Genomic DNA, 22,398 nt, shown 5'->3' on the forward strand with positions numbered 1-22,398 from the left:
TCTACTGTAGAGGTCTACCGTGGTATACTGTGTCCCTTCACATTCTCGGCTTGCTAGAAATATAATAGGTTACAAAGTTTTCCACTTTCTGGATCCAAAGACAATATTACAAAGAAGCTTGAAATATTCTTAGTGCTGAGGACAAGTATTTGCTTACTGGCAGGGCTATTGATTTGCTGGAACATTTACTCCTATTAAACCACACACTGTTCCCGGGTGGCTCTATATTTTCATTTAACCTACGCTTAGTCTTATCATTTCTATACATCATTTGCATTGATGCAAATGCAGATTTCTGCTTATCTAACTTTAGTGGTTATTTTAGTTATAGTAACAGAATGAGTTAGTTAGTCTAAGGTTGAAGTGTATGGTTTTGATAGTATTGCCTTATGTAAAACCTATATAATCACAAACTATAGGTTATAATCGAATTCAGAGGACCAGCTAGTATAGAAAAGATTAATATTTGGGTTAAAAAATATTAGCAAATATAGATGTATATCAGCTCACCCCAAAGTCCATATAACCAAGCACGGAGAAAGGTGCGGACTGCACCCCAATTGGATCAACAAAATCAAGAAAACTCCAGCTCGGTACAGATCAGTCTTTAATCACATGAAGCTACACAGATCACAGGTACAAACAGGATGTGAAGCGTTTCGTCCAGGTGCTGGCCTTACTCATGGGTAAGGATGTGTAAGGCCAGCACCTGGTCGAAATGCGTCACATCCTGTTTGTACCTGTGATCCATGTAGGTTCATGTGATTAAAGACGGCATACTGATCTGTACCGAGCTGGAGTTTTCTTGATTTTGTTGAAAAAAAATATTGGAATTAAAAATGATGGCCTCAGTATAGACGAGTGTTTTCCAAACAGATTGCCACCAGCTGTTGCAAAAATACAAATCTCTGCATGCCAGGGCAGCCTTCGGCTGTCCGGGCATGCTGGGAGCTGTAGTTTTTCAACAACTGGGGGCACCCTGGTTGGGAGACACTGGAATAGACCATCAATATTAGAACGACAAGAGTGCAAGATACTGCAGTATTGTCCTATTCAAGTGTATGGAACAGTGCTACAGTACCTTGCACTGCTATACTAAGCGTATGACCATTATGGCCCCTTCAGAAAGATAAGGAGGTGAAGAAAATAAAACCCCTCTGATGTCAGGAGCTGCTTATCCAAATGAAGATGGATACCAAGGAGTGATGTTCGAACGCAGTACAGTAAAAAATTGGATACCGGCTGGTGTGCTGAAAGTCAGACCCTTGCGGATCTAATATATTTAAAGCCCTGATAACCCCTTATAAGGCTGTATTCACATGACCATTGGGGCATACAGCAGCCAGATCCAGCGGGAGAATTTCAAAACCAGCTACTGCCGTATCTACACCGGACCCATGCCGTACCCCATTCATTTCAATGAGCCAGACGTAGTCTACTGCGCTTTTAGTCTGGCATCAATAATGGATATGGTCCAAAAAATGACCCCTTATATCCAAAAATGACCCTTGATACTGGCTTTATCAAGGGTTGAGTTGCTAATTAGCACCTCAACCCTTGATAAAGCCGGTTGCGGCCGGCGAAACGTCAGGGGGGTGGAAATACATGGCGTTTTATAAGCAGTTTAGGGAACAAGAGCAAGTGATAGTAATATATGGATTGGAAGCAGAGAATTAACTCCAGAGAGGAGGAAGATCAAATACCACTTGGGAGACCATCCAACCATATATAACAATAGGAATATATATTCCATGTTACTGCTCTCTGACTGTGTTTTTAAAGCACATCATTATATTTTTTTCTCACTAGTACTAAGTGTTTTAATAAAGAAATAATAAAGATATAAGTTTTAATATTATAGGGTTCCCAAGTTTTGGGCAATTAGTCTCATGAGGGCGTAAGCCTTAAAGGGGTACTCCGGTGAAAACATTTTTTCTTTTAAATCAACTGGTGGCAGAAAGTTAAACATATTTGTATATTACTTCTATTAAAAAATCTTAATCCTTCCAGTACTTATTAGCTGCTGAATGCTACAGAGGAAATTCCTTTCTTTTTGGAACACTGATGACATCACAGTGCTCTCTGCTGACATCTCTGTCCATTTTCGCAACCATGCATAGCAGATGTATGCTAAGGGCAGCATGGTGGCTCAGTGGTTAGGACTGCTGCCTTGCAGTGCTGGGGACTTGGGTTCAAATCCCACTAAGGAAAGCAAAAAATAAAGCGTTATTATTATTATAATGACGTCAGCAGAGAGAACTGTGCTCGTGATGTCATCAGAGAGCATTCCAAAAAGAAAAGAATTTCCTCTGTAGTATTCAGCAGCTAATAAGTACAGGAAGGATTAAGATTTTTTAATAGAAGTAATTTACAAATATGTTTAACTTTCTGCCACCAGTTGATTTAAAAGAAAAAAGGTTTTCACCGGAGTACCCCTTTAATGGGAAATTGGATATAATTTGCATAAACCATGGGAAACCCTTTGGAGGAATTTGATTTTTTTTTTTTTTCAAAAAATGACCTGACCGGAGTCACTGGCTGACTCCATCCACCTCATTGAAATGAATAGGGGACAGCATGAGTCCGGCAATTGATATGGCCGCGGTCAGTTTTCAGGTTCTCCCGCTGGATCCGGCTGCCATATGCCCCAATAGTGATGTGAATGCAGCCTAAAGAGGACCTGTTAGAGAAGTGTAAAGATTTTCTAGTTGTCTCTTTTCACTGATACATTCTTATAGTGGACCACATTGTCATTGGCTTACTGTTGAAGAATTGAAGAATCAGTTTTTTCTTTCTTCATTTGTATTGTTTTATTTTAAAAAATTCAATAAAAAAGTATAATAACAAAAAAAATGTAATAAATTTCTATAGTGGCGATCATATGCCCAAAATCATTACTAAAGGAAATCCCCTTTAGTTTGTGGCCTCAGAGCCATTAATAAGACCTTTAAGAATCTTAACTTGTGATTGGCTTCTGCAAGTGCATTACGGAATATTATTGTTCAGAATATATACATTCTCCTCTAGGGTTAAGAGGTTTCAGAATGGACCAAAATGTTGACATGACCGCATAGAACACAGTATTCTGACATGTAAGAGTTGTCCTGGTCTGTACAGATGGGTAAGGTGTCCAGAAATAATCATCAGGCTGTTTGTAAAGCAGTGTACAGCCTGTTTTTGGTTAGAGGGCATTACCTCTGTGGGGATAGCTTAGATTTTGTTGTCATCTTTTTTTGCCATTTGAGTATATATTTGTACAGTCCCTAATAGATAGAAAGTTATTTTTTAATAAACACAAGAATGGGGGATATATTATTTATCAGTAGTCTGTATATTTGGGGATTTTTCTCTAGGATTTTTTAGCTATTAAGTCCAGTTCTGTTTGTTTTTTTACAGATCTATAAAGATGCCAAGGAATGTCTGAATCTCTTTTCCAACAGACTAGGAACAGCACAATTCTTCTTTGGAGACAAGTAAGTTAAAGAATAGAATTAAAGGGGTACTCCTACGGAAAACATCTTATCCCCTATCCAAAGGATGGGGAGGGGATAAGATGTCAGATGGCGGTGGTCCCACCACTGGTGACCCCCGTGATCTCCGGGCCGACATCAGTGGTGTCCAGAACACGGACGCTTGGAGCTTCCGTGTTCGTGACGTCACACCATGCCCCCTCCATTCATGTCTATGAGAGGGGGCGTGACGGCTAGTACGTAGCCTTCATTCTTCCTCCCATAGACATGAATGGAGGGAGGGGGCCTGGTGGCTGTAGTCGCCAGTCATCTGGCACGGAGCGGAGTTCAGCAGTCCCCAGCAGCGGGACCCCCGAGATCAGACATCTTATCCCCTATTCTTTGGATAGGGGATAAGATGTTTTTCGCCGGACTACCCCTTTAATGATATGGAAGTGCAGACAATCACGTTTCATTTTGCTAGCACAGGCTACATACACCTTTTGCCACCATTGTCCAACACAAATGAAGCAGCTTTGCAAATGTTCACATTTTTCCCACCATTGTGTCTACTCCTGTGTAGAGCTATGTCTCTACTTAGGACTTGTTCACACGGCTCTTCTATTCTGCTGACGGGAGCATCGTCTGCCAGTCCGTCGGTAGCAAGAAGTAGAGGATGTGTAAATGGCAATAGGGAGTGCAGGATCGGACTATACAGAGTTCTTCTGCATTGTTTCATTTACCATTTTAAATGTATTTAAAAATGGTTGTAAAGGCGATGGTTATTAAGGAGGAGTTTCAGGCTGTGACCCCTGAGCAACTTAGCCCCACCTCCTTGACACTTGGCAAATAAATAAAAAGGCAATATTATAAGTTTGTCAACAACCATCAGCTCCAGGAAAGGGACAGATAGCTTTTATACCCTAACAGCTATCCAGTGGTGTCTGCAGCTCTTAGCACAAATACAGTTAAGATCGCCTTTAAAAAACATTAGGAGCATAAGAATAAAAGGCGATTTTACATGTTTGGCAAACACCGGGTTCTTCGCTTTGGATATTTTTCACTCAATAGAAGTATCCTTAAACATAAGCAGTTCATAAAGTGTCCCGCAGCTAAGACCCTCGGAAAACGGCAATGATCAGTAGGGAAACCTGCCTATTAATATTCCATTTCCTTGCAGCGCCACCACAGGGGTAATGAAGTATTAAAAAATGGAACATTGAAGTCAGTGCTATATCTGTGTAGAGCAGGACAGTAATGTATGACTACCACTCTACCAGTGGTGAACCCAGTGGTGAACAACTTATCCCCTATCCTAAGGATAGGGGATAAGTTTGAGATCGCGGGGGGTCCGACTGCTGGGGCCCCCTGCGATCTCCTGTACGGAGCCCCGACAGCCCGCGGGAAGGGGGCGTGTCGACCTCCGCACGAAGCGGCGGCCGACACGCCCCCTCAATACAACTCTATGGCAGAGCCGAAGCGCTGCCTTCGGCAATCTCCGGCTCTGCCATAGAGATGTATTGAGGGGGCGTGTCGGCCGCCGCTTCCTGCGGTGGTCAACACCCGCTATCTGCCCGGAGACCGGGGCCCCGTACAGAGAGATCGCGGGGGGCCCCAGCGGTCGGACCCCCCGCGATCTCAAACTTATCCCCTATCCTTAGGATAAGGGGATAAGTTTTTCACCACTGGACTACCCCTTTAAGGCCAGGTTATAGAGTTGTTGGGGAAAAAACAGACTTTCTGTGACTGTATGAAGGTTTGCAAGAAGTTTTTTCCATAAATCCATGCTTTATTCTAACACAAAGTATTCTTTTTATCCAACTGCAAATTATTTAGAGACAGTATAGAACTAGGACTCTGTATAATATACTCATTAAAAGCTCTTTTTTTCACAGTTCAGAGTATCAGATTAACCCGAATCGTTTTTTTTGCAGGCCTACCACCCTAGATGCCTTTGTATTTGGTTTCCTTGCCCCCCTCTATAAAACTCGTCTCATCAAGGTTCAGCTACAAGAACACTTAAAGCAGCTTCCTAACTTGTGTGATTTCTGTGACCATGTTCTCTGTATCTATTTCACAGAGCATGCTGAAGGTATGTTTACCATTCACAGGTAAAATATATCAAAGTGTACTTCAGACATTCATTTGGGAGTCTGTCTCTGCACTATTTAAAGAAGCACTCCAGGTTTATTTATTTTTTGCCTTGCACACTCACCATTACTAGTCCTACTGCTCCAATTGTTTTATTCCAGAACAGCTGCATCTATTGTAATTGCTACTGTAACTAGGTCATGTAAACACCAGCCTGATCCACAGAAAATCGGTGTTTAATGTTTTAAAGGAAGTGGTCAGTCCTGGGTCAGTTCACATCCTGTTAACTAGAGAATGACATGATCACTATTTTGATCCTCCTGGCAGCTCCCAGAACCCTTCCTACCAGCTCTATCTGTATACTGCTATTGCAATCTCTTTGATTAGTATATATAGTAGTTATACGCCTCCCCTCCAGCTCTATATGTATACTGCTGCTGCTATCTCAAATAGCACCCAAATTTAAAAAATTGTGCTATTTATCACAGTCAGACAAATCTTAGTAAAAGCCTATAATATTTACAGAGATTTACAAAAATTATAGCAAAAGCACAGGCAAAACTTTGTGAACACATGTCGAAATGCTATAAAAATGCAACCTATGAACACAGCCGGAGGATTTTAAATCTTCATAATACACCTCACTTCTCATGGCAAACTTTTTTTTCTAACAAGCGCACTTTTAATACAAAAAAACATTAAAAAAAGCCACTCTTCTGCATATTTCCTGCTGCCTTCCCCTGTGTCTGAGCATCTCTCCTGACGGAGTCCCTTCTGGACACGGAATCTAGAGAAAGAAAGGAAGGCGCCTCATGTGCGGGATCAGTAGATCTTGCAGGTGGGGGTAGGGGACGGTAATTCCCAAGCCGCTTACCGAAGTTGGTTGTGCGCCCACACACAACAAGGTTAAGAGCAGAAGAGATATGGAAGAAGGTCCACTGCAGCCCTCCTGGGTGAGAGTAGAATCAAAAACGAATGACCAGGGAGTCAGGAGTTTGTCTGGCGCAGAGAGGAACCATCAGACAGCCAAGTAAAATTAATGGATTTATTAGATGCAACGCGTTTCGCTGCGCATGCGCAGCTTCATCAGGCATGACAAGGGAAGGCTAGTAACAGATATATATATACCTCCAGGAATTAACCATTAGAGTGCTTTTTGAAAGGGTTGTTACATAGAATTACATATCCATGTGACAATGTATGAAAAAAATATATAAATAGATATAAATAAATATAAATAGACAAAAAGATCACAAAAATAGTAATAAAACAGCAATATGAAAGCACAATGCAATCCTATAAACATATATATATATATATATATATATATATATATATATATATATATATATATATAATATAATATAATTATCGCATGTGGTGTGAATATAACACCACAAGCGACTCAAGAAGTCACACCGCTTAGTCACCGGTGCGGCATTCAACAACACAAGTTGGATATTATTTTGAAAAATTTATATGATATAAAGAGTTATGTATGCAACAAAAAACAGATGAACAAACACAGATGGAACATAAAACATGGTTTTTTGTTGCATAGTTTGTCCCGACACTTCACTCTTCATCATCAAAAAAAACACTGAAACTTTGAAATTAATTATTCTAGAAACTATCCCCATTCATTTACCTAATAGAATACAAAGATTAAACAATCGCGAATCCTTTTGGATTCACAAACTACATACTTTGCACCCTCAAGGTTTTAATGAATGTATCGATACAGTTAAATAATTTGATAATTTGGGGTTTAAATATTTCCCATTTTTTCATATGGATTAATCTCGAAAATATTATACCTTGATTTTTCTTTGTTCCTTCTGTGCTGTTCTCCCTGTAGCGCCCCACTGTGTATTTATTATTCCTTATGTTTTATTATCTAAGTTCTGTTTATTTTCCTTTCCTTTCTACATATAAATACTTTTGTATTTTTTATTTATTTATTGTTTGTAAATTTGGATTTTTGTATGAATATTCACACCCTGCGTTTTCGCCGGTTGCTGTATTCAATACCGCACTAGTTATTCTAGTAGTGTTCATACATTTCCTTCTGGTCAGTTGCGATTTGGGTTACCGCACTGTCATTTATTTACTTTTTATTTTATTTTAATAAGGCAGCGATATACAATTAAAATTTTTTTTTATCCCTTGAATTAATATACATAACTCTTTATATCATATACATTTTTCGAAATAATATCCAACTTGTGTTGTTGAATGCCGCACCGGTGACTAAGCGGTGTGACTTCTTGAGTCGCTTGTGGTGTTATATTCACACCACATGTGATAATTATATTATATTATATTATATATATATATATATATATGTGTGTTTATAGGATTGCATTGTGCTTTCATATTGCTGTTTTATTACTATATTTGTGATCTTTTTGTCTATTTATATTTATTTATATCTATTTATATATTTTTTTCATACATTGTCACATGGATATGTAATTCTATGTAACAACCCTTTCAAAAAGCACTCTAATGGTTAATTCCTGGAGGTATATATATCTGTTACTAGCCTTCCCTTGTCATGCCTGATGAAGCTGCGCATGCGCAGCGAAACGCGTTGCATCTAATAAATCCATTGATTTTACTTGGCTGTCTGATGGTTCCTCTCTGCGCCAGACAAACTCCTGACTCCCTGGTCATTCGTTTTTGATTCTGGACACGGAATTGATAGTATGGCCTCCGACCACTACTTCTGGACTGCTGGAAGGCAATACGGTTACAGGATCCGACTACACAAAATGTGTTTGTAGTCTGTAAACATGGAGACACATAGGACTGCATAGGAGCCATAGAAACTAAACTGTGAAATATTTCTAATTTAGGGTATGTTCACACGCCACAATTTCCATGCAGAATACAGAGGTAAAATTCTTCTCAGAAATTCTGATACATGAAGTTAAAGCAGTACTGCACTGTTTTTATTTATCCCTTCATTCTGCTCAGACTGCAAAAATAAAAATAATACATTTAACCCCTTTAGGACAAAGTGAGTACAGGTATGCCCTTGTGTCCTGGTACTTAAAGACCAAGGGTGTACCTGTACGTGCCCTGGTCCCATTGCCGAGGTTTGAAGCCTGTTCATGAGCTGAGTACACTTCATACCCGATGGGTGCTGGTTGCTCTGAGCCATTGCCGATTGGGCCAATGCCCAGCATTAACCCTTTAGATGCAGTGTCTAAAATGGGGGGTTAACGGTGCCGGTTAGCTCAGGGCAGCTGATCGGGACACACGCTGCAAAATCGTAGGTCCCGATCGGCTTAGTGAACCATATGCGGTACCGTTGCGTGCGTAAATGTCTGAACTATTAAAATATAAGGTTGGTTAAACCGCATGGTCCATGGCGTACACAGAAAAAAAAACACCATGTCCATAATTGTGCATTTTTGATCACTTCATATACCATACTTTTTTTTTTTTTTCATAAAAAGCGATCAAAAAGTCCCATCAGAACAAATATGGGACCGATAAAAACAGAAAGGGTGAGAAGATGACAATTTTAAATATACTAATTTTGGTGCATGTAGTTAGGATTTTTTTAAAGTAGTAAAATAAAATAAAACCTACATAAATTGGGTATCCTTGTAACCGTATGGACCTACAGAATAAGATAAGGTGTCATTTGTACCGAAAAGTGCACTGCCTGGCAATGGAAGCCCCCAAAATTACAAAATGGTGTTTTTTTATTTTATCCCACAGAATTTTTTTGTTGTTATGCAGTAGATGTCATTACAAAGTACAATTGGTGACGCATAAAACAATCCCTTATATGGATCTGTAGGTGCAAAATTGAAAGCGTTATGAGTTTTAGAAAGGGAGGAGGAAAAAACTAAAAGTGCCAAAATTAAAAATTTTTACTCACCTTCCGCCACTCACCCAGTTCGTTGACATCGCTCTCCTGTCTTCTGGGCACTGGTCTGCTATCGCTGAGCTTATCTCAGGCTGCAGCGATGTCCCGCCTCGGCCGGTGATATGCTACAGTGTCAAGTAACAGAAGTAAGGCCAGGCCTGTTTCATGACACTGCCGCTCAGCGTTATCACTGGCTGAGGTGGGACATCACTGCTGCCACCTTGTCAGAGCAGAATCTGAGCAAAAGTGCGGAAATTTCGCTGTGTGAACATAGTCTATTTGCAAATTTCTGCATTTGTTTCACATGCAGCAAAAGTATAGGTACCCTTTAAAGAACCTAAAACTTTTTTTTATATATATCAACTGGCTCCAGAAAGTTAAACAGATTTGTAAATTACTTCTATTAAAAAATCTTAATCCTTTCAGTACTTATGAGCTGCTGAAGTTGAGTTGTTCCTTTCTGTCTAAGTGCTCTCTGATGACACGTGTCTCGGGAACCGCCCAGTTTAGAAGCAAATCCCCATAAAAAACCTCTTTTACTCTGCTTGTCTCGGGAACTGCACAGATATGTCAGCAGAAAGCACTGTTGCCAGACAGAAAACAACAACTCAACTTCAGCAGCTGATAATTATTGAAAGGATTAAGATTTTTTAATAGAAGTAATGTACAAATCTGTTTAACTTTTTGGATCCAGTTGATATATATATATATATATATATAAGTTTTTGTCCTGGAATACCCCTTTAACTCTAGGCAGGAGCTACATTCTGCGCTTTACATATGAAACCTGAGGCCGCAAATGTTACCCCGGTCCTTACAGCCAAGCTTTGTAATTCCATCATTGGGGGAAATTTATCAAAACCTCTGCAGTCAAAAAGTATAGCAGTTGCCCATAGCAACCAATCAGATTGCTTCTTAAAAATGTTTAAAAGCCCTCCAAAAAATACAAGAAGTGATCTGATTGGTTTTCATAAATCTCTTCCATAAACTTTAAGTGGTTTAAGTGATTAAAAACTCACATTTCTATATTAACATCATCTGTACATTTTCTTTCTTTCTTTTAGATAATGCTTTAGTTTTGTTCAATGTTGTCTTCTACAGTATATCTGCTGCTTTTATTGTCCGTACTAATCCTGTCTGTCATGTGTTTTTCACCCCTGTTTCTCCTTGCTCTGTGTAGGAGCCTCTCCTGCTGGCCAGGACGCAATAGATGCAAACCTGCAGAAGCTCACACAGCTTGTAAATAAGGAGGCCAACCTAATAGAAAAGGTCATGACTTATTTCTTCTCTCTGTACAAGTGTTTCCCAACCAGGGTGCCTCCAGCTGTTGCAAAACTACAACTACCAGCATGCCCGGACAGCCGAAGGCTGTCCGGGCATGCTGGGAGTTGTAGTTTTGCAACAGCTGGAGGCACCCTGGTTGGGAAGCACTGCTCTATACCTTCTTATATCTAAATGCTTTTCAGCAAAAACTCTTCCTACGTCAGGTGGCGTTTACTATAATTTATATATTTACATTATTCTGAATAACCTAGGGATGCATCCCCTGATTCTGTATTGTTACATAACAGAGCCATATTTTCAATTGAGAACAAATAACCCCTGTATGAGCTATAGGGGCATACAGCGGGTGAAATAAGTATTGAACACATCACCATTTTTCTCACTAAATATATTTCCAAAGGTGCTATTGACATTACTTTTTTGTTTTTTTTACCAGATGTTGGAGACAACCAAAGTAATCACTCAGAAGTCAAAACAAATAAGCTCAGAAATTAAGTTGTGTAATGTTAAATGATACAGGAAAAAAAAATAACAAACACATGAAGAAAAGGAGGAGCAAAAAGGCCTGGAAAGCCAAGACAACAGCTGAAATCTATCAGTAATTAAAAAGCAATCCAGCCCTTGTCAGTGCAAATTAACCCCTTAAGGACGCAGGACGTAAATGTACGTCCTGGTGAGGTGGTACTTAACGCACCAGGACGTACATTTACGTCCTAAGCATAACCGCGGGCATCGGAGCGATGCCCGTGTCATGCGCGGCTGATCCCGGCTGCTGATCGCAGCCAGGGACCCGCCGGCAATGGCCGACGCCCGCGATCTCGCAGGCGTCCGCCATTAACCCCTCAGGTGCCGGGATCAATACAGATCCCGGCATCTGCGGCAGTTCGCGATTAAAATGAACGATCGGATCGCCCGCAGCGCTGCTGCGGGGATCCGATCATTCATAACGCCGCACGGAGGTCCCCTCTCCTTCCTCCGTGCAGCTCCCGGCGTCTCCTGCTCTGGTCTGTGATCGAGCAGACCAGAGCAGGAGATGACCGATAATACTGATCTGTTCTATGTCCTATACATAGAACAGATCAGTATTAGCAATCATGGTATTGCTATGAATAGTCCCCTATGGGGACTATTCAAGTGTAAAAAAAAATGTAAAAAAATGTAAAAGTAAAAGTAAAAAAAAAGTGAAAAATCCCCTCCCCCAATAAAAAAGTAAAATGTCAGTTTTTTCCTATTTTACCCCCAAAAAGTGTAAAAAACATTTTTTATAGACATATTTGGTATCGCCGCGTGCGTAAATGTCCGAACTATTAAAATGATCCCGTACGGTGAACGGCGTGAACGAAAAAAAATTTGAAAAGTCCAAAATTCCTACTTTTTTAATACATTTTATTAAAAAAAAAATTATAAAAAATGTATTAAAAGTTTTTTAGATGCAAATGTGGTATCAAAAAAAAGTACAGATCATGGCGCAAAAATGAGCCCCCATACCGCCGCTTATACGGAAAAATAAAAAAGTTATAGCTCATCAAAATAAAGGGATTATAAACGTACTAATTTGGTTAAATAGTTTGTGATTTTTTTTAAGCACAACAATAATATAAAAGTATATAATAATGGGTATCATTTTAATCGTATTGACCCTCAGAATAAAGAACACATGTCATTTTTACCAGAAATTGTACGGCGTGAAAACAAAACCTTCCAAAATTAGCAAAATTGCGTTTTTCGTTTTAATTTCCCCACAAAAATAGTGTTTTTTGGTTGCGCCATACATTTTATGATATAATGAGTGATGTCATTACAAAGGACAACTGTTCGCGCAAAAAAAAAGCCCTCCTACTAGTCTGTGGATGAAAATATAAAAGAGTTATGATTTTTAGAAGGCGAGGAGGAAAAAATGAAAACGTAAAAATTAAATTGTCTGAGTCCTTAAGGCCAAAATGGGCTGAGTCCTTAAGGGGTTAATACAAAAAGGTCTCATTGCCATGGTGTCACACAAGACACATCTTGAGATGGGTAAAAGATGGGCAAAGAGCTGTCTCAAGAAAAACAACCTAATTGTTCCAAGACCTATTAATGGTGCTGGTTACAGGCACATTTCTAAGCTTCTGAATGCACCAGTGAGCACTGTTGGGGCTGTAATATGGAAGTCAAAAGACAATAATTTCACCGTAATTGTGCCCCGACCAGGTGCCTCTCGCAAGTGGAAAGAATAATAAGAAAAGTTGTCCATGAGCCAATGATCACTTGTGGAGGGCTTCAAAAAGACCTGGGAGGAGGTACTTAGGATTTACTGTTGTTTTTAAGAATCAGTATTAAGTGGGAAAAATGGTGACGTGTTCAATACTTATTTCACCCGCTGTATATAAGGAAAGTAAAGATACAACTTAGTAACAGCTGCATAGAATGTTTAGTAACTTCACAGGAGGCGACATCCCTCTAACTTGTATTACTAATGGTTTTTGTCCTTTAACCTTAAGTGCTAAAAATCTTGACCCCTAGTGAAAACTATCTTGCGAAAACAAGGTATAGTAAGATGAACCCTCAAGAATAATGTTTATGGAGAGCTGGATAGTTCACATCTGTTAATGCTATTGTACCCGAGTCACAATCCCCTCGGAGTGGTCATCTGGAAAATAGCTTCATATTTCTGGGAATAAGGTAGATGGTAAAATGGACTCTCCACCGCCACCCAATCAAAAAGGTCCAGGCAGGTGAACCCTTTGTTGATATGATTGACTCCCCCTTGACGTGCGCAGACAAAGCTAGCTTTATATCTCCAGCATTCCTCCTTCCTTTTATTTTGCCTTGAGACCAGTCATATTTTCCAACAGTAGAAAAACAAGACCTTTTTTTTTTTTTTTCTTCGGTCGCCTAAAAAAAAAAAGAATTAAATAAAAAATAAGCTCTGTATTACTTATGTGCGACTTGGCTGATGTCATTGTAAGGAGGGTATTCATAAACCGTGTGTCTATGTGACTACAAACTACAAAAACAGTTTTGGCCTTCCACTTTAACTAACTAAACTCACGCCTATATTTTTCAAGTTTTAAGAAGAATTAAAGTTTTCTCTTTTTTTTGTTTGTTTGGAGATAGTGGGGATAGTGGGAAGACAAACACAGCTCAGTCAGCCGTTACCAAATTTGTGTAACTTCCGTCGACCGTAAACGGAGTTATGTAAACGGCGAGCTTGCAGGACTCCTAGTAAAGGATTATCCGGCAGTAGAAACTGAATCGCATATGTCAGCAGGTTGTATGTGGCTTTGCAGCTCTGTTCTATTGAAGTGAAAAGAGCTGAAATAAAATACCACACACAACCTGAGGACGGGGTGGTGCTGTTTTTGGAAGAAATTAGCTCTGTTTTTCTATTCCTGGATAACTGCTTATGGGTGCATTCACATACTCATAACTAGCAGCAAGTTTCCCACTGTGAGTTACGCTACCATTCTTTTCAACGGATCCACTGGAAATCTGCAAATATGCCACAATTGGGGACTGTGCTCGGGCGTGAGTGAATGGTGAGGTAACTGGCAATGGATTTCCCACAGCACAAAACCGTCTGCTAGTTCCGAGCATGTGAATGTGCCCTTAATGGTAATAGGAGCTGCACATATCCCTTTAGATAGCTGACAGGTTGAGGTAGCTGTTTTTAAGCTTCCTCAACCATCTCCAGCAGCCACAAAACAGGCCAGAAGGCGTCAGAAAGCCATTTTTTCCAAAGATGGGTAAACCTCTTTAAAGCGGTATTCCCACCCCTGCTTGTTTTTCCTTATACATTGGATAGAGGATAACAAGCTGATCGGTGAGGGTCTGACCGCTGAATAATGTCTGATCACTCAGAAACATTCAGTGGCCCCATAGAGAAAGAATGAAGCTGTGGCTGTGCAAGCACAGTGCGCTACATAAATTCCGGGACCAGTTTTGTTCTCAGTAATGGTGGGGGTTTTAACAGTTGGACCCCCACTTATCAGTATGTATTCCCTATGCATAGGGGATAACAAGCTGAGATGGGAATACCCCTTAAAGCGCTAGGCATTGGCATGACTATGTTCACACTACCTGTGTCTATGACTTTTTTAATCAGTAATTCTGAACATCATACTGCACCCGTCCTGCACCCGTCCTGCACTGGACGGTCATTGTTCACCCGCACTAAACTTATACACCGGGTTATAGTGTGGGTGAACAGGAGAGCGATGCGGGGTCTCGGACTCATATACAAACCTTCAGTCCGGCACCCGATCCCTCTGAAGATCCGCTTCTATCTTCGCTGAGTTGGGCACTGGAGGCAGGCCCGTCGACTGAATTTGAATATTCATGGTCGCTGGTCACGTAAGCGCTCAGTAGGTACAAGCTCACGTGATCATCAACCATGAATATTCAAATTCAACCAGCGGACCCGCCTCCAGCGTGCAATTCAGTGAAGATAGTAGCGGATCTTCTGAATGGATGCCAGACTGAAGGTATGTATTTTAGTCAGAGACCGCGCATCGGTCAGTGTATTAGGTTTAGTGTGGGTGAACTGGTTTTCTTTAAGCTGTCCTTAGGGCGCTGCCTAGCCCCATCGGTGTCACAGAGGAGACCACTGAGGGGTGAGCTGATTACCTTTGTGCTACATTTTATTTCCTTGATTTTCCGGAGTCAGAAACCGTTTTTAAGGTTCAACCCTTTTTGTTGCAGATGGATGATAACCTCCGACGCAGCCCTCAGAACCGTCCTAAGACCATGAAAACACTACAACCCTCATCTTCTGCTGAACAGCCCAGCCAGCACCTCTCTCCATGAATGATCACTAGCCGCTACCACTCACCAGTCTCTACAGTCAGAAATTCAGCGTAAAACCAGTTCTGCCGGATGCTTGTGGAGATGGTGTCAAAGATGAGGCTTTTCCAAATATTTATAAGGGAACATATTTGAAGTGCAATAAACTGATCATGGAATCCTGTTTGTACCATTATAATGTATTTTACTTTGGAAACACTAGCAAAGCGTCTTATCGCTATTCCTGGTCATCTGTAGACAACTGTTGTGTTCTAGAGGTCTTTTCTAGCCGGACAGTCACAAGCTGCCTATATCTGCTTTAAATATTTGATAAAGAGTCTTAAAGTAAAAAAACATTTTACTTATTATTAAAATATTATTAGTTTCTTCCTTTTAAGTTATCCAGTTATAGAATGATGTATAGAAATGTAATCCACATCATTACAGGTTTCAGTTGTATAAATATTAGAAACAGCCCCCAGACCAGACCCCTACATTAATTCACTCCCGGAACTAGATCTGTAAATGAACCAGACTCTCAAACTGACCCCTAAATTAACCAGACTAGACCCCAATATTAAAGTGGTATTCCTGTGGGAAAATGTTATAGTTAATTGTAGTATACTTACCCTCCTTGCTCAACTGCCGCTGTTGTTCTCAATTAGTCTTGTCCTGCTGTGCAGCACTTCTGGATTGGGGGGAGTTGGCAGGCGGAATGTATCACTTGGGCCAACCAGTGGCCGCAGCAGTGTCCTGGCTCAGGCATATGTTGGCAGAGCGGGAAACTCTCCATGCAGACTCTTCAGAATGGTGGCAGCAGGTGAGCGTTGAATGTAAGCATATGTTTTTCTTCTATTTGACAGAAGACTAAGCACAATTGCCTAAAACCCAAAAAACATTCCGTTTGAATAATTTACACCCTTAAACCACCAAATAAATCCAGACCAGGCCCCAAAATGAATAAGATCCCTGATTGTATAATTAATCTGGTCTCAATTCAGACCCGGAAAAAAAAACATTAAGGTGGCAGATGAGACGCCTCATCATTTTGGCTGTCCTATGGTTCTCTTCTGCTTTACGCTCTGTCACATTCAGGGCCTGATACTAGCTCAGTGTTTCAAAACCAGGGTGTCTAGAGCTGTTGCGAAACTACAGCTTCCAGCCTGTCTATTATACTCACCATACAATGCTACGGACAGTTCAGATCTGTGAAATGCGTGAATGGCTGAAAAAACTGACCAATCAGAATGGGCATTTCACTGGTAAAACCCCTGTATTACTGAAGTGCATGCACTGACTGTCTGTCTGGTAGCGCCCCCTACAGTACAGGGAGGTACTACAGGTTCTGTACTCTTTACATGTGTCAGGGTTAGCTGCTCCTTTGGACACCGGGTAAGGGCGGCTCCATTTTAAATTTTTTGGACATTGCGTGTACTGTACAGGACCCTGAAGAAGCTCCTGTCCTCTACATAGACAGTGATTTACAGCTCCCACCAGACCTTTCTTACTTTTATATGTAAGGACTTGTTTTTCTTTAATCCTCACTTTTTCCTATTTTTGGATTACATTTTGGTGTTATGGTCTCAACATAGTGTTTTTAACATACAATGGTCTTCCTGGAACCAATTTTTATTGTAATTTGAGGGACCTGTGTAGCCAAAGCTCTTATGTCAGTGAATGGGGACCTATGGATACATTTTTGTATCAGCTGGGGTTTTTCAATACATTCGGCAAGTGGACACTGCAAAATGCATTGTAAACCATTACTTATCTTTATATCATTACATTACCTAAACCATTACTTATCTTTATATCATTACATTACCTACGTAGGGGACATACTGTGGGGCCCAGATGGCCCCACAGTATGTCCCTTATTATTTTTATAACCCATTATTAGAATGATGCTGTTTTACATTATATTCTGTCCCTAGGTGTAAATAGAAATACAGATTTCAGGAATGAATGGCACCTATAAGCCAATGGCACAATTATTTTTTCATAATCTAGATTTTCTATGGCATTCCCTGTAAAAATTACAAGATTTTGTAATGAGACAGTTTAGTAAGTATTTCTTGAATACCTATATATGATATAGCTGAATGTCTTACTCTATACAGTATTAAATCTAAGTTTTATGTCATACTTTATTCTTCTAATAAGAGTATTATGCATGAGTCTAGTGTTATATTATTGTCCATTATAAGCCTCCTATTTGGCTACAATATATGCATATTTTACAGAATGATTGTTCAGGGGAAACACACACACATATATAAATATATTATTATTATTTTTATTTTATATATATATATATATATATATATATATATATATACTATTTTGCCGTATATTGGTATTTATTCTTGAATAGGTTTTCTTGTGTGGAACCTTTCAGATGTCATGGCTATATTGTTCCTTTTTTTTTTTTTTTTAACTGATGCACAGATTATATTTATGACATGGATATATTGTGATAGTGGATTTTTTTTGTCTTGGAGTTGCTTTACAGGATATTTAGAAAAATGTATAAAATCTGAAATAATTGTTAGAATAACATTAATGCTTATGAAGAAATATAAAATCCCATCCCTTCCCCAATATCGCGCCACACCCCTACCCTTCAATTCCCTGGTTGAACTTGATGGACGTATGTCTTTTTTCAACCGTACTAACTATGTAACTATGTAATGTTATTAGAATGTTAGAATTCTTTATCTTAGCTAATTAATTTACATAGGACATACTTTTCAAGCCATTCACAGGCTACAAACTAATGTGAACTGCAGTCTACACAGGGTTTCCTAACCTGGGGCTTTCCTGCTCTTGTAAAACTACAACTCTCATCATGCATGAAAGCCTTCAGCACTACTTTGACTGCCACTGATGTCTTTATTCCCAAATAGGGCAAATGGAAAGGGGTTGTTGCCTTGATAAGCTATGGCCTGTAAAGGGGTTACCTATCACAAAGTCTCTAATTCATGAGTTCAATCATTGGTGCCCCAATCGATCATGTAAATGGGCTCCCATGTCCTTCAAACAAATGCAGCAGCAGCAGGGGACTGTCAATAATACAAGTACAACACTTTTTTGGCTATTTTCAGCAGTCCCGTAGTGAGTGAGTAGAGCGAAGGTCAAGGGTGTTCATGCATTTATAGAGGGAACAAAGGAATCCCAGCAATCAGATCATCCACAATCAGTTACCACCTACCCTGTGAATCTTAGAATAACCCTTTTAGGTTACATACTTCCAACAGCAGCCAGACCCCAAACGATCAGACACTTATCCCCTATTATACTTTGGATAGGTGATAAATTGTCCTACACCACAGTACTCATATAAGGTCTACATTAATAATATCTGACAAATGTATTTATTTATTTATATAGCGCCTACAGATTCCGCAGCGCTTCCAAAAGAAAATACACTCTTCCATTTAATATATAATGCCTTCTGTAGCCACACTATATTTTGTAATGTATGATTGTCTTAGCAGTAAGTATGTTTATACCTACCTATACTTCCCATATACAGTGACAGCTTGTTGAGATGACCACCTAATATTGCATTAGAAAGCATTGTTCCATGGTAGGGGTTCTCAACTTTTTTCTACTGAAGCCTAACCCAACAGATCGCAGTCTCACCAGAAAAAACAAAGGAAATGCAAAAAATAAATAAAAATGTAATTTGAATTCTGGATCATGTTAATATCAGTACAAAATATGTCAATATCGTTACTAAACCAGAGATTGTTGTGGCAAGGGGACACCTCACTGCTGAGACCCACCTCACAGTTTAAGATGCTATGGGTGTGATGATCTCAAAGATAATGGCCACCATGCATAATGTATAGTAGACTGAAAATCTGTTGCATAAAATCTGGTCTGGGTAAGGGGGTGGTCTTCTCTAGGAGGGATGAAGACCATTCACTGTAGGGTAAGGGGGTGGTCTTCTCAAAGGGGGATGAAGACATTTCACTGTACTATATATTTGAAATTGTCAGCTGTTTGTGTACTAGGGACAAAAATCCAATAGGGCTCGTTCACATTGTCGTTGTGTTCTTGAATATGGAGCTCCATTGGCTAGTCCGTTGGAACTACAGGAGTTTAGCGGGAGAAAAAAAAATTGTGCATGTCTGGTGGTGTCAGTTGTGCATCGCGCTGTTCTGGGTCCGTTCGGCACTAAACAAAAAACTGAATGGACCCAGAACGAATGGGAGCACAATGACAATGACAACCTAGCCTAAGCTGTTTTTGTGCTTACAGTTTTTTTTTTCTTTTTGCTTTAAATGCAAAAAAATTTAAAAAAATGTAGTAAACCTGCACTAAATTCTCAATTTGGTCCCCCACATGTGTAAATTTATAGAGAACGATTGTTTTTAAAATGTTTTTGTAGGGATTTCCCGATATCATTTTTTTTTTAAGAACGAGTACGAGTACCGATACTTTAATTCTGGTACTCGCCGATACCAAGTACGAGTACTTTTATTTTAAAGGGAATCTGACAGCAGGGTGACCCGGTTTCTGGCGCTTTTTACCGTATGATATGTGGGTCCTTGTTGTGTACAATGGAGGCGGCTACTGTAGTATGAGCCAAGATTTCTCTCTTCTCCATTGGACAGAACAGGGAATTTGCATTGGCGGCAAAACCGATGTCTCCGGAGCGATTGGGCTGACATTCACATGGTGAGCAGCGGTAGAAACCGGGTCACCTGACCGATCTACCTATAAATTGAAGTTAGTGCAGGTGACTCTGCTGTAAGATCGTCTTTAATAGTAGGGAATATCCACTTGTAGGTAGTATAGATAGTTGCAGACATTAGTAGCAGCCCCCCCTTGTAGACAGCAGCTCCCCCCCTTTATAGACAGCAGCCCCCCCCTTATAGACAGCAGCTCCCCTTATAGACAGCACTCACCTGCGGCTGTCCTCGGGTGTTGTCGCTCCGCTGTCCCGTTCTCCCGATCGCATCATTGCGTCCCACGGAGGAGCATGTGACATACACGTCACTCTGCTTCCTCCGTAGCGTTACGCTGGGCGCAGGGAAGGAGGAGTGACGTGTGTGTCACATGCTCCTCCATAGGACGCAATGTTTGCGATCGGGAGAACGGGTCAGCGGAGAACGGGACAGCGCCGCACAGCACCAGGTATCGGGGACATTAAACGAGCCCCCGATACCATGCAAATGCCGAGTATCGGCCCCGATAATGATACTATTATCGGTATCGGGACATCCCTAGTTTTTTGTATTGTATGCTGCATGTGACCTGGTGTATGTTAAAAGGGATATTCATGTTAAAACTGATTTATCCCCTATCTCTGTTGGAGCTGCTGAAGAGAGGCAAGCACTGTACCCGGCTCTCTGCAGCAGCTCCATAGACTATGAATGAAGTGGCGGCACGCATGTGCAACTTGATGCTCTATTCTTAACGATGACCCGAGGCCGTGTTCTGATCCCTTGTCCTTTGGGTATTGGATAAATTATTGTGAGTTGGAATACTCCTTCTAAAATGTTGCAAATGCGAAAAATAACTTATCTCCTATCCACAGGAAAGGGGATAAGTAGCTGATCGCGGGGGGTTTGGGATGGGACCCAGCAGTACAGCTCTCGGGCATCATCGGTGCTCCCATTGGAATGAATGGAGCGCGTGCCATCTACTGGTAGATGACACGTGCTCCTCACTGAGAGGGCCGGGGTCCCGTCCCAGTGATCACGGGGGGGCCCCAGCGACCGGACCCCCCGTGATCAGCTACTTATTCCTGACTGGGTACTCATTTTTAAAGCAGACCTGTCAGCAGGAAAGAAAGGGTGTAAATAAGTACATGGCTAGAATTTGGTTTCTCATCAAGATTTTGGCCGTACCTTCTTTATTTCAAAGTCCTCTATAGAATTTTTTTTTTTTTACTATGCAAATGAGTCTCAAGTGTCCAGGGGGTGTTCCCTAGCATGCATTCATAATCTTTTTATTGACTGCCAGGAAATTTACTATTTATGTATGTTTTAGGTAATAATTAAAGACTAAATAAAAAAAATTACATTATCATTATTTTTGTTATTATTTATATATATTTTTCATGTATTAAGAATACATTTTATTCAAAATTTACTATTTATGTATGTTTTAGGTAATAATTAAAGACTAAATAAAAAAAATTACATTATCATTATTTTTGTTATTATTTATATATATTTTTCATGTATTAAGAATACATTTTATTCATTGATGAGATTGGAAATGTACAACTGGTTTGTTAGGCTGTGTTCACAGGGTGAGACTTATTACCATTATTGCAACTATTTACTGCGTGCGTGCCCTATTACACAGGGAGATTATCGGCCTGACATTGCCCTGTGTTGTAGGGCCAGTGATCAGCCTACCAGCGAGCAAACACTGGTTTGTCAGCTTGGCTGGTGGTTTTGACCCATCAAAAAAAAAAAAAAAAAAAAAAAAAAAAACACTCATTAGCCGTATATCTCCCTATGTAAAAGAGAACATATGGCTGTAAAGTGATGGCAGCAAACGGCTATGTACGTGAACTCCCTGCCAGATGCTTGAGCTTTGTAATAGGTTCTGTACACAAACGCCAATCTACGAGATCAGCGCTCGCTTAATGTGAGCATCAGTAAGTCTAAGCTTAGAACTTTACCTGTGTTGATCCAGAGTAAAGCTGGGTTCCCACACAGTATTTTGGTCACTATGGGGGAGATTTATAAAAGGATTTACTCCCTTTTATTTTGCTTATAATTGTCTCTCAAATGTCTCCTGTTCGACTGCGCAATTTTTTATGCGACTTTATGCCTGCAGAGTGAGAAGAACAAGTTTTTTCAGTTTGGCTTATGTGAGCTAGTTTTGAAAACGGAATTGCAGTGGTCAGAGATTTATAACATGCGACTGTCGCAAAAAAAGTCCCACACCATCAAAAAATGCCAT

The 22,398-nt window shown here is 40.2% G+C and overlaps 1 protein-coding gene across 3 annotated transcripts in view; it reads left to right on the top strand.

The window, feature by feature from the left end:
* Positions 1 to 17,754, top strand: part of MTX3 (metaxin 3) — a 40,057-nt gene extending 22,303 nt beyond the window's left edge. The window contains exons 6-9 of one of the 3 annotated variants that reach the window (XM_056541594.1): positions 3,397 to 3,473; positions 5,384 to 5,541; positions 10,604 to 10,692; positions 15,388 to 17,753. In XM_056541594.1, the coding sequence (XP_056397569.1) occupies positions 3,397 to 3,473; positions 5,384 to 5,541; positions 10,604 to 10,692; positions 15,388 to 15,492 (429 nt within the window). In that variant the 3' untranslated portion in view covers positions 15,493 to 17,753. Of the gene's footprint in view, positions 1 to 3,396; positions 3,474 to 5,383; positions 5,542 to 10,603; positions 10,693 to 15,387 lie in introns of all 3 variants that reach the window. The other 2 variants (XM_056541593.1, XM_056541595.1) reach the window with 2 other exon arrangements.
* Positions 17,755 to 22,398: the final 4,644 nt, after the last annotated feature.

The sequence above is a fragment of the Hyla sarda genome, chromosome 1, assembly GCF_029499605.1.
Source record: "Hyla sarda isolate aHylSar1 chromosome 1, aHylSar1.hap1, whole genome shotgun sequence".
NCBI lineage: Eukaryota > Metazoa > Chordata > Amphibia > Anura > Hylidae > Hyla > Hyla sarda.